Source organism: Dromiciops gliroides, chromosome 3 (assembly GCF_019393635.1).
Source record: "Dromiciops gliroides isolate mDroGli1 chromosome 3, mDroGli1.pri, whole genome shotgun sequence".
Taxonomy (NCBI): Eukaryota; Metazoa; Chordata; class Mammalia; order Microbiotheria; family Microbiotheriidae; genus Dromiciops; species Dromiciops gliroides.
The window spans coordinates 581,971,501-581,985,129 of NC_057863.1; the positions used below are offsets into that span (position 1 = coordinate 581,971,501).

Below are 13,629 nucleotides of genomic sequence, written 5' to 3' on the forward strand. Positions count from 1 at the left end.
ATGAAAGCAAAACAAGAAAACTATGAAAAAAGAATCAGCAGCTTGGAAAAGGAAGCACATAATTTCACTGAAGAAAACAAAGCCTTAAAAAATTCATTTGGCCAAATGGAAAAAAAGGTGCATAATCTCACTGAAGAAAACAATACCTTAAAAAATTCATCTGGCCAAATGGAAAAAAAGGTGCATAATCTCATTGAAGAAAAGACTGCCTTAAAAAATTCACTTGGCCAAATGGAAAAAAAGGTGCATAATCTCACTGAAGAAAACAATACCTTAAAAAATTCATCTGGCCAAATGGAAAAAAAAGGTGCATAATCTCACTGAAGAAAACAATGCCTTAAAAATTAAAATGGGACAGTTGGAAGATAAGGAATCCATGAGACACCGGGAATCAGTCAAGCAGAATCAAAAGAATGAAAAAATAGAAGAAAATGTGAAATACCTCATTGGAAAGACAACTGATCTGGAAAACAGATCGAGGAGAGACAATTTGAGAATCATTGGACTGCCTGAAAGCCATGACCAGAAAAAGAATATAGACACCATATTCCAGGAAATTATTAAGGAGAACTGCCCTGATATCATAGAATCAGAGGATAAAATCATCATTGAAAGAATCCACCGATCACCTCCTGAAAGAGACCCCAAAAGGAAAACTCCAAGGAATATTGTAGCCAAATTCCAGAATTATCAGGTGAAGGAGAAAATACTCCAAGCAGCCAGAAAGAAGCAATTTAAATATCATGGAGCCACAGTCAGGATTGCTCAGGACCTGGCAGCTTCAACATTAAAGGACCACAAGGCTTGGAATATGATATTCTGGAAGGCAAAGGAGCTTGGATTGCAGCCAAGAATCTATTACCCAGCAAAAAAGTGCATTTTCTTTCAGGGGAAAAAATGGACATTTAATGACATTGGGGAATTTCAGTCTTTCCTGGTGAAAAGACCAGAACTAAATAGAAAATTCGATCTCAACATACAAGACTCAAGAGAAGTTTAAAAAGGTAAACAGAGGGGGAAAAAAAAAGGTTACCCTATTAGGTTAAACTGTTTATATCCCTACACAGGAAAATAATACTCATAACTCTTAAGAATTGTAAATGTATTTGGGCAGAGAGAAGGACTTTACATATAGGGTATAAATATAAATTGTCTTTGATGTGATGATACAAAAAAGAATTAAGGGGTTAAAAAGGGAGTCTATGGGGAGGAGAGGAAAGGGGAGGTGGAATGGGATGAATTATATCATATGAAGAGGTGGAAAAAAAAACCTATTATAATAGAAGGAAAGAAAGGAGGGGGGAACATTGTTTCAACCCTATTCTCATTAGATTTAATTCAAAGAGGGAATAACATATACGTTCATTGGGATAAAGAAACTTAACTCATTCCTTAGGGAAGCAAAAGGGGAAAGGAAAGGGGGGGGACTGATAGAAGGGAGGACAAAAGCAAGGGAGAAAAGGGTAAAGAAAAGAGAGGGGGTGATGAAAAGGGAGGGCAGATCGGGGGAGGCAGGGGTAAGAAGTAAAACATCGGTGGGGAGGAATAGGGTGAAAGAAGGGGGGAAAAGTACAAAGGGGGTAAATAGAATGGAGGGGAATAGACAGTCAGTAATAATAACTGTGAATGTGAATGGGATGAACTCTGCTAAAAAATGGAAGTGAATTGCAGAGTGGATTAAAAACCAGAATCCTACAATATGCTGTTTACAAGAAACACATCTGAAGCAGAGAGATACACGCAAAGTAAAGGTAAAAGGCTGGAGCAGAATATATTATGCCTCAGCTAAAGTAAAAAAAAGCAGGGGTAGCAATCCTTATCTCAGACAAAGTGCAGGCAAAAATAGATCTCATTAAAAGAGATAAGGAAGGAAATTACATCTTGCTTAAAGGTACTATAGATAATGAAGTAATATCAATATTAAATATGTATGCACCAAGTGGTATAGCATCCAAGTTCTTAGAGGAGAAGTTAAATGAGTTACAAGAGGAAGTAGACAGTAATACTATACTAGTGGGGGATCTGAATCTCCCCCTCTCAGAGTTAGATAAATCTAGCCAAAAAATAAATAAGAAGTGAAAGAGGTGAATAGATTATTAGAAAAGTTAGACATGATAGATGTCTGGAGAAAATTGAATGGGGATAGAAAGGAATATACCTTTTTCTCAGCAGTACATGGCACATTTTCAAAAATTGACCATGTATTAGGGCACAAAAACATTATAGTCAAATGTAGAAAGGCAGAAATAGTAAATGCATCCTTTTCAGATCATGATGCAATAAAAATTACATGTAAGAAAGAGCCAGGGAAGAGTAGAATGAAAATCAATTGGAAACTAAATAATTTCATTCTAAAGATGAATGGGCCAAACAAGAAATCATAGAAACAATCAATAACTATATCCAAGAGAATGACAATAATGAGACAACATACCAAAATCTATGGGATGCAGCCAAAGCAGTGCTTAGGGGAAAATTTATAGCTCTAAATGCTTACATGAATAAAAAAGAGAAAGAGGAGATTAATGAATTGGGCATGCAACTTTAAAAGCTAGAAAAAGAACAAATTAGAAATCCCCAATTAGATACTAAACCAGAGATCCTGAAAATTAAAGGAGAAATTAATTAGATTGAAAGGAAAAAAATGATAGAATTAATCAATAAAACTAAGAGCTGGTTTTATGAAAAAAACAATAAAATAGATAAAATATTGGTTAATTTGATTAAAAAAAAAGAAAGAAGAAAACCAAATCACCAGTATCAAAAATGAAAAGGGTGATGTTACCACCAATGAAGTGGAAATTAAATCAATAATTAGGAATTATTTTGCCTAATTGTATGCCAATAAATTTGACAATCTAAATGAAATGTATGAATATTTACAAAAATACAAACTGCCCAGGTTAACTGAAGAGGAAATAAAATCCTTAAATAAACCCATATTAGAAAAAGAAATTGAACAAGCCATTAATGAACTCCCTAAGAAAAAATCCCCAGGGCCAGATGGGTTTACTGGTGAATTTTACCAAACATTTAAAGAACAATTAATTCCAATATTATACAAATTATTTGGAAAAATAGGTGAAGAAGTTCTCCCAAATTCGTTTTATGACACAAATATGGTGGTGATACCAAAACCAGGCAAAGCAAAAACAGAGAAAGAAAATTATAGACCAATTTCCCTAATGAATATTGATGCTAAAATCTTAAATAAGATATTAGCAAGGAGATTATAGCAAGTGATCACCAGGATAATACACTATGACCAGGTGAGATTTATACCAGGAATGCAGGGCTGGTTCAACATTAGGAAAACTATTAACATAATCAACCACATCAATAAGAAAACCAACCAAAATCATATGATTATCTCAATAGATGCAGAGAAAGCTTTTGAGAAAGTACAACACCCATTCCTAATAAAAACACTAGAGAGTTTAGGAATAGGTGGAGCTTTCCTTAGACTAATAAACAGTATCTACCTAAAGCCATCAGCAAGCATTATATGCAATGGAGATAAATTAGAGGCCTTCCCAATAAGGGGTGAAACAGGGATGTCCATTATCACCCCTATTATTTAATATTGTCCTAGAAATGTTAGCTTTAGCAATCAGAGAAGAGAAAGGAATTAAAGGAATTAGAATAGGCAAGGAGGAAACAAAACTATCACTCTTTGCAGATGATATGATGGTATACTTAAAGAATCCTAGAGAATCAAGTCAAAAATTACTTGAAACAATTAACAACTTTAGCAAAGTAGCAGGATATAAAATAAATCCACATAAATCATCAGCATTTCTATACATGACCAACAAAGTCCAGCAGCAAGAGATAGAGAAATTCCATTTAAAGTAACGGTAGATAACATAAAATACTTGGGAGTCTACTTGCCAAGACAAACCCAGGAACTCTATGAACACAACTACCAAACACTCTTCACACAAATCAAATCAGATCTAAATAATTGGAAAGATATCAATTGCTCATGGATAGGCAGAGCTAATATAGTAAAAATGACAATACTGCCTAAATTAATTTTCTTATTCAGTGCCATACCTATCAGACTACCTAAAAATTATTTTATAGAGCTAGAAAAAATAATAACAAAATTCATCTGGAAAAACAAAAAATCAAGAATATCCAGGGAAATAATGAAAAAAAATTCACAGGAAGGTGGGTTAGCGGTACCAAACCTGGAGCTTTACTATAAAGCGGCAGTCATCAAAACTATCTGGTACTGGCTAAAAAATAGAGTGGTAGATCAATGGAATAGGCTAGGCACAGGAGACACAATAGTAAATGACACTAGTAATGTAGTGTTTGATAAACCCAGACTCCAGCTTCTGGGATAGGAACTCAGTATTTGACAAAAACTGCTGGGAAAACTGGAAGATAGTATGGCAGAAATTAGGCATAGACCAACATCTTATACCTTATACTAAAATAAGGTCAAAATGGATACATGATTTAGACATAAGAGGTGATGCCATAGGTAAATTAGGAGAGAAAGGAATAGTCTACCTTTCAGATCTTTGGGAAGGAAAACAGTTTATGACCAAACAAGAGATAGAGTATATTATAAAATGCAAAATGGATGATTTTGATTACATTAAATTAAAAAATTTTTGTAGAAACAGAAGCAATGCATCCAAAATTAGAAGGGAGGCAGAAAGCTGGGAAAGAATTTTTGAGGCCAGTACTTCTGATAAAGGCCTCATCTCTAAAATATATAGGGAACTAAATTAAATTTATAAGAACCCAAGTCATTCCCCAATTGAGAAATGGTCAAAAGATATGAACAGGCAGTTTTCTGATGAAGAAACCAAAGCTATCTATTCCCATATGAAAAAATGCTCTAAATCTCTAATGATTAGAGAGATGCAAATAAAAACAACTTTGAGGTACCACCTGACACCTATCAGATTAGCTAAAATGACAAAAAAGGAAAATAATAAATGTTGGAGAAGCTGTGGGAAAATTGGAACACTAATCCATTGTTGGTGGAGCTGTGAGCTGATCCAACCATTCTGGAGAGCAATTTGGAATTATTCCCAAAGGGCAATAAAGCTGTGCATACCCTTTGACCCAGCAATACCACTTTTGGGTATTTTTCCCAAAGAGATCATGGAAGGGGGAAAGGGATCCACATGTATAAAAATATTTATAGCTGCTCTTTACGTGGTGGCAAGGAATTGAAAGTTGAGGGGGTGCCCATCAACTGGGGAATGGCTGGACAAGTTGTGGTATATGAATACAATGGAATACTATTGTGCTGTAAGAAATGATGAGCAGGAGGAGTTCAGAGAAACCTGGAGGGTGTTGTGTGAGCTGATGATGAGTGAGATGAGCAGAACCAGAAGAACATTGTACACAGTATCATCAACATTGAGTGTTGATCTACTGTGATGGACTATATTCTTCTCACCAATGCAATGGCACAGAAGAGTTCCAGGGAACTCTTCCAGAGGATCTCCAAATCCAGGGGGAAAAAAAAAGAACTGTGGAGTATAGATGCTGAATGAACCATACTATTTCTTTTGTTTTTGATGCTCTTGTTTTTTTCTATTTTGAGGTTTTTCATCATTACTCTGATTTTTTTCTCTTATAACATGACTAATGTAGAAATATGTTTAATGCTATTATGTGTGTATATATATATATAACCTATATCAGATTACCTGCTGTCTAGGGGAGGGGGGAGGGAAGGGAGGGAGGGAGAAAAATCTGAAATTGTAAAGGTTGTATAAACAAAAGTTGAGAACTATTTTTACATGTAACAGAAAAGAATAAAATAGTTTATTAATTAAAAAAAAGAATAAACTTACGATATCCCAAAGTAAAAAAAAAAAAAGAATAGAAATGAGGCCACTGCCACTGAATTAAAGAGTATGTGTGGGTCAGGATGGAAGTAATGGATAAGATGACTGGGAAGGTTAGGAGCATGTTACAAACTTTCAAAGTCAACCAGAGGATTTTATATTTGATCCAGCAGGCAATAGGGAATTACTGGAGTTTATTGATGATGTGCTTTAAGAAACAGGGATTTTAAATCTGAGTTCTCTGAAATTAAAAAAAAAATCATCACTTTATTTCAGGATAATTGGTTTCCTTAGTCATTCTATGTATTTTATTTTATTTTATTCCTTCATTATTGCTATTGTAAGAAGGGGTCCAACTCCTGGCACGTAGTCGGTACTTAATAAATAATTATTGACTTGCTCATCACACTGATAAAGGAGTCTAGGACACACAAAAATGACCATAATACCATATAGGGCAATCAAGAAGGGCAATATAGGGTAATATAAAGTGTTTAATGATAATAGATCCTTTGAAATTTTAACTGAAACTTATAAGCTATGGGACTTTCAGTATTTCACTAAAAGTTTCCTTAGTGCTACAATTTCCTCATCTGCAAAATAAAGCTGCTAACAATATTTGTACCCTTTATGTGTTCATAGGATTTAGGACTGGAAAAGACTTGAGATATCATCTAGGCATCCTTTTCATTTCACAAAGGGAACACTGAGGCCCAGGGAAGTTAAAGATTTGCTTAAAGTATCAAGTAGGATCCAAATTCATGTCCTCTAATGCCACCCACCCAGCCAATTTAGTGTTCCTTGGACTATGAGATATCATTCAAAGCATAGTAAAGATAACTCTTTGGAAACCTTAAAGAATTATAGAAAAATTAACATCCATTATTATGAATTATTATTATATTTAGATGACAAAATTAACAATAACATCTAAAATGTTAATTTATAATAAGGTATAGCATAAAAATCATACCCAACTGACCCTTTCAGGACTTTTCATCATCTTAATCTCTTTGGTGCCCATTACCTTCATCAAGCATATTTGTTAAAATGTCTTGTTATTCTCATTCACTTCCTTATATCAAGCACTCAACCTCATCATGACCCCTACTGTTGCTTCATCCACTCAATCTCCTAGGTTTCTGCTTCTCTCTTCCCTAAGCATCCCCTCCCCCATTCCAACAAAACCACTCCTAAAATCTTTAAATAAACAAAAACATTCTTTCATGATGATTTTTATCACCTATTACTCTCAGATCAATTTCTGAACCACATTAGCAAACCAGATTCCCAACATACTCTACACCCATTGAATTAAGCTGATTAAATTAAATTGTTCTACTGAGGCAAGTGGGATACATAAATTTGAAAGTAGAATGTTCACAGTAGATTCTGTTTAGTAATCTGCCAGGAAAGGTAGGCAGCAGAGGAGCTGTATTTCTCAGAAACCTTTAAGTCTTAGGGGTCATTGGAAAAGTTGCTTGTTTTTCTATTTGATTTTGACTCTGATCAGTGTCTCAATTCTCTGTGAGTCTTGGGAATTGGCAACATAGGCAAGGGTGGAGGGAAGGAAATGGGATGTGGACTAGAAAGAGTAAGAGAAGCAGAGTAGGAGGACACCTCCAAAAATTGAAATGAGGGATGAGCATTCAGCTCATGTGAGTCACAAGAAGGTAAACTAGACATTTTCTCTGATACCCATGACCTCTCAAACTTTTCTGAAACAGAAAGTATGTGCCAACGATAAAGCCATTTCTTTGTCTAGATGGTTTAGGATGCTGAGAATCCAAAAGAAGGATAAAGAAAACCAGGAACTGATACTGACTCTGAACTTGAGAGCACCCCTCCTCCATTTCCTATACTAGTGGTAGCACAGTTGCACCAGCAGATCCAAAGATACAATGCAGTCTTACATCAAAAGCCACCCTTGCATCCTTTCCCTGTTCCTCTTTCAAGTGCTATGAAGTCCCTGGTGCTAGGGTTTCAGAAGGTTGCTCATCCCTCCACAACCAGCTTGTCCAGAGCCTTCCAGGAGCAAAAGTCTACCAAAGGAAGCAACTTGAAAGTACCAATTTTGCAAAGTCCTGCCATATGAGCCAGGCCCAGTAAGAGTGGGCTGCCAGAATTTTGACTATCACTTTCTGGTGTTTGAGGGGGTAATGAATAGAGCACAGATCTCCTTCATATTCCTTAATGTTAATGTTATACTACAACATAATAATAACCATAACCATAATAGCAACAATGGTTAACATTGATATAATGCTTGATGGTTCATAAAGAGCTTTACAAATATTTCCTAATTTTATGGTTCCTTGAAAATAGATATGCTATATTTTTAGTAATAATTATTATGATATGATATAATAAGCACTTGTATCATATTATAATAATTATCTTTCAATTTCTAGTACCTAGTACCTAGTACCTAGGATCATACCATGAACAAAGGACCAACTAATTTTTTTTTCAATTTTTTTTTGGGGGGGTGAGGCAATCGAGGTTAAGAGACTTGCCCAGGGTCACACAGCTAGTAAGTGTTAAGTGTTTAAGGCCAGATTTGAACTCAGGTCCTCCTAAATCCAGGGCCGGTGCTCTATCCACTGAGCCACCTAGCCACAACCAGATGAACTAAATTTTTAAAGATTAAGTTGAATATTCTTCATTCAGATTAATCTATTTAACATTTCCCTGATATGATTCACCTTCCTCCTCCCTTCTACCTCTTGGCTTATGCTCTAAAGCTAATTACTGAGGCAAATTTCAAATTCTCGTTATTGGAAATTTTGTCTGCTTTTTTCAATTCTTCTCAGGTCACTGACTTCTTTCAGCTTCATAAATATATATATATATATATATATATATATATATATGAAATTTCTGTTCCATACCTTCATTCCATCGATCCATGTGGTCCTGGCCTGACCACATTTTCCTTAGTCTACCAACATGTCCCCAAATTCCTGACTTTCTTCCCTCTGACTTCATGTTTTTCCTTCTCAGGATCCTGCTGTTCCATTTGAGTTTATCTGAAAAACATGGGGAAGAAGAAAATATTCCAAAGGGATCATAGGAATCATTCACAAAGAGTCCTTGAAAAGGTCTAGGGATGAGTAAAGACTCATCCTAGTCCCAAACCTCCCACCCACCTCAAAAGGGTGAGTTTACCTATTTGGCTTAGAAAATAGAACTGGATTCTCCAAGTCTAAATACTGAGACAGAAGATAAAGAAGACAGCATAGATATTAGAGATGAATTGGGTTCTGTGCTGCTTAGGGAACTGACAATGATCAGTTAGACAACAACCATTTATTACTATGTGTCTGACATTTTGCTAATTGCTGAGGATACAAAGAAGGGCAAAAACAAACAAGCAAAAATCCAAACAGTCTCTGCCCTCAAAGGGCTCACATTCTAATGGGGAATATAGAAAGGAAGCCTAAGCAGTGCATGGTCAAATGTAAAATCCCAGGAAATGTCTCCCATTATGGGCCTTAGACCCATACTATGTTAGTAACTCATATAAACAAAGACATACTCTTCCCCTTTTAAATACAGTTGCTCTAGTTGATAAGGATACTTTCTCTGTTTGGGAAAATATAGAGAACTTCCACTCTTTTCTCAAGAATGATTATGGGTATTCCCAAGTCAGATCAGAAGTTAGATGGGATATGAATCCACCTGCATAAAATTGTCATTTTGCCTTTGGGATTTTAAATGACACACCTTATTTCCATACCTTTTCAAATACTGTCAGTGGTCCCATCAGAGTGTCTTTCCTCTTACTACTATCACCGACTTCATCTCCTAACCCAATACACATGGTAGAAACAACAAGACAAATTCACCTGAAGTCCTTACTACGATACCTGATTAGTTCTGATGATATTTACTGAAGTGTGCAAAAGGAAGTTTGATGCTTCAAGCACAACCACACATAGAACCTGAAAGTTTACCCCAAGACCATTGTTCTGGCTACTCTACTCCTGGGATTGTTCTCCTAAGCCCAAGTCTCTTCTCAGTTCAGAGGTGGGGCTCAACTCATTCTTTCCCCTGATTTCTTCTCTATTTCCCTACTGCTTTACCCTCTTCCAGTCCCTGTAAGACTGATTTATTTCCTTTATGCCTCAGCCTTTACTCTCTATCTTTGGTTATAACTGGTACTTAAGCTTTGATCATGCCTGGGGAAAAGGGATCAATCCTTATCTTTGCAGATCATCAATCAGTCAGTCAGTCAATAAACATTTATTAAGTGCCTACTTGTGCCAAGCACTAAGCTAAGCACTGGAAATACAAAAAAAGAGGCAAAAAAGACATTCCTTAATCTCAAAGGGTTTACAGTCTAATGGGGGAGCAACACAAAGCAAGTGATCATTATTTTCCAAATTAAGAGGTCATTCAGAGGCCAATGGCCCTCAGAGCAAAAACAATTTCAATGTTTCTAACCACTAATCCATTCTCAAAGCCTAGTATTCTTAACATTTTGAGTCTCCCAGGGATGGAAGCAGAAATGGAAAAGGCAGGGGCAGGGAGTGAGGGAGAAATGGAGAGAATTAGTAAGAGATATCATAGACTGAAGGAGATGAGGAAAAGGAGAAAGAGAAAAGTAGGGGGATATGAAGGAAGAAAGAGGAGAGAGAGAGAGCTGAAGATTAGAAAAAGTTAGAAGAAATGAGAAAGAATTTGGGTTATAGAAGACATATGGAAAGAAAGGGGGAAATAAGAGCATTGCAAGGTGGTACAGTAGGAAAGGTTAGAAGATAATGAATACAATAGGCAAAGACTATATCTCCACACTTACCTATTTGTGGGGCCTCCCGCCTTGCTTGCTCCCCCAGCTCTCTCAGGCCCATCTTTTCCCATATCATGACAGCCACATCCCATGCTTCCCATTCCCCATAATGATGAACCATGAGTTCAGCCATGTCAGTGTAATCAGCCTTTTTCATCTGACCCTTAGGGATCCTGAGAAATCTTTCTCCAGGGGGAGAATCCTCCAGATATAACTTGAATTTCTTGAGCTCTTCATTGGTCAACTCTTCTAAGTATCGCACCAGTCTGCAGCGGACACTCTCAGTCATACCTGCCCTTGGTGAAGCTCAACAGTATATGGTAGAAAAATTCTTATTTTGTAAGGAAATTGGGGTCAACAATCCAAGATAACCTTATGTATTACAATTCAACTACTTACTTACTCCTTGATTTTCTGGGTAATCTTTACTCAAAACCTTCTCTTCTAGGTCAGTGAAGGGACCTCCTTACTAAGGAGGAAGACTAGGCAAACCCAAAATTTTAGTGCTCCTTCCATGAAATCAAAACCCATGGTTCCTTACCTCTAGTCTATCACTCTAATATCCCTTTCTCATATTCTAATCCTTACTCAGTTCTGCCAGTTGACTCATTACTCTTTCTGAGATTTCCTAAACCACTAAATCTCAAACATTTCTACAATCCTGCAGGTCTCAGTGAAGGAGAGAATTATAAAGCAGAAATAGTGGAGGTATCCTACAAACCAAGAGATCTATCCCAATAAGCAAGAGTCCAGATTGTGATTCTGGTTCTTCCTTCTCTTTCTTAGCTACTCAAGATGGGTAACGACAGGCAAGTTTCTTAATACACAATTTCACTTCCCCATAGTTAATTCTTAAAGGGCCCATCATACCACTCAGTAAGAGACTACAGAACTGGGGTCATATGAAACTCCTATATGGGTAAAGGAGGCCTGAGTATGAGAGAAATATTTGAAAGTATTTTCATGGTAGAAAGATCAGTGGTCTGGGCATTAAGAGCAATCTGGGTCTGAATCCTACTCTTAGAGATTACAAGGTGTGTGACCTTCATCATTCTGGACCTCAATTTCCTCCAATATAATATAAAACTAGTTAACACATATAGTGCATTGTGGTTTATAGTCTTTTAAAGACTTTTCTTTTGATCCTTACAAAAATCTAGACCTTATTTTCCTCATCTATCATATGATAATAGTTAACATATATAGTGCTTAAAAAACAAAAACAAACTAGAAGCAACAATAATAAACCAAAACAGCTTCTCCATTTGGTTAAAGATTGTACAAAAAGACAGCTATAATACTGAGAAAACTCAGTAGAAACAGGCTAGAGTATGTGGATAATACAGTAAACCTGGTCTTATAGCAGAGTACAAGCCCAGTCTTGTACCCAGGCAGCCCATGCCCAATCTAGAGCCCAGTCAGGCCAGAACTAAAACATAGCAAGAGCCAAAGCCAGACCAGCTCCTGAGTAGCCCAGCAATTCAGGACCACATCTATACCACAAATAGAGAAAGGATCAGGAAACCAAAACTCCTTGTTCTTTTCAGGAGGCCTGTTATCAACACAATCAACAACATCTATTTGGGTTTTATCAGTATCACAGGATGAAATGGAGCCAAATCCAGGTTCACAACTATTTAAGGTGAAAAACCCATGACTTCCTATCGAAGGTGAGGTCTTGTCTTAATTTCTGTATTCAAGACCACCACCAAAGGGTGCAGGAAGTAGTGGGGTACAATGGGGTACTGTGAGAAATGGAACTCCAATTACTTCTGGAACTCAGCATGGGTGATGTGTCAAAGGTTCATTTATTGACATTCTTGTAAGAATGGGTCACCCCCTAGTGGAGTGCATAACAAATGGAGGCTGGCAGGCCTTTTTATCTCCTGAGGCAACTGAACCCTCCCTTTCTTCACCAATTACTCAAGGATTACAATCCACATGCCAAAAACTAGAACTAGCCAATCAGAACACAGTATTCCTTAGCCAATGGGGAAGGTGACATAAGGACAACCCTTCAACTCCTCCCCCCACATATACATAGCTCAGGAGCAGATATAATTGTGACCAGCCTAGGGTTTCCCTGAATCATGAGATTTTGTTTGCCAGGGTGGGGGATTAGGTTGGGGGGGAGGGGGAGGAAAGGCAGACCTTTTCCAGATTGAGAGGATCCGAACCTCCATTTCCTCACGGGTACTGCGTATCATCCCCCAATTCTGAAACTGAAGCTAGAGATAGGATAAAGTTTCAGACACACTGAAGAAATACTACAGATTGAGAAAAGTCAAAGAGACAAACCCAGAACTGAGTAATTCCTAAACAAATCCAATTAAACCGTCAGAAAAAAAGAATTTCCCAGCCACAAGGACTAAAAGTGATGTGGGAAGGCATTTGGGGTCAAATTGATCGTGAGTCATCCCAAAAAAATTACAAGACTCAGTGACTCAGTTTTCCAAGTTTTATTGCAATACTGTGAGTGAAAACAGGGAGAGAACCAGAAAAGTGGAAAGGTATCTCTAGAATAAGGGAAGGAAAAACACTTATATTTATACTATGGATAAATTGATTATCAGTCTCATTATAATAATCTCCACTTTAGGGAGGTACAGGGGAGGACCTATCCTAATTTGGAGTTCCTGGGGTCCTAGGCCAACCCCCAAAGTGGGTACCTTTTTCTGTGGAGCTGTATTTTGGGGTTTACACATCATAAAGTGAATCTGGGGACAAATTTGGCCTTTTATGCACATGTCTCTTTCTGATTCCCATGGCTAGTTTCAAAATATCTTCATTTTGGAGGCGGCTAGGTGGCACAGTGGATAAAGCACTGGTCCTGGATTCAGGAGGACCTGAGTTCAAATCCGGCCTCGGACACTTGACACTTACTAGCTGTATGACCCTGCGCAAGTCACTTAATCCTCATTGCCATGCAAAAAAAAAAATTCATTTTTTATTTATTCTTAGTTTGAGTTTCTATATCCTGTCAATGTATCATTGTTATAATTTCAGTTCTTCATGGCC

At 37.0% G+C, this 13,629-nt stretch overlaps 1 protein-coding gene across 1 annotated transcript in view; it reads right to left on the reverse strand.

Annotated features, from left to right (window-relative positions):
• LOC122750906 (NACHT, LRR and PYD domains-containing protein 3-like) overlaps positions 1 to 10,900 on the reverse strand; it is a 45,217-nt gene extending 34,317 nt beyond the window's left edge. Inside the window, exons 1-2 of the mRNA XM_043997787.1 lie at positions 10,621 to 10,900; positions 8,711 to 8,848 (exon numbers count right to left, since the gene is read on the reverse strand). Of these exons, the coding sequence (XP_043853722.1) occupies positions 8,711 to 8,848; positions 10,621 to 10,900 (418 nt within the window). The remainder of the gene's footprint in view (positions 1 to 8,710; positions 8,849 to 10,620) is intronic.
• Between the last annotated feature and the right edge of the window lie 2,729 nt (positions 10,901 to 13,629).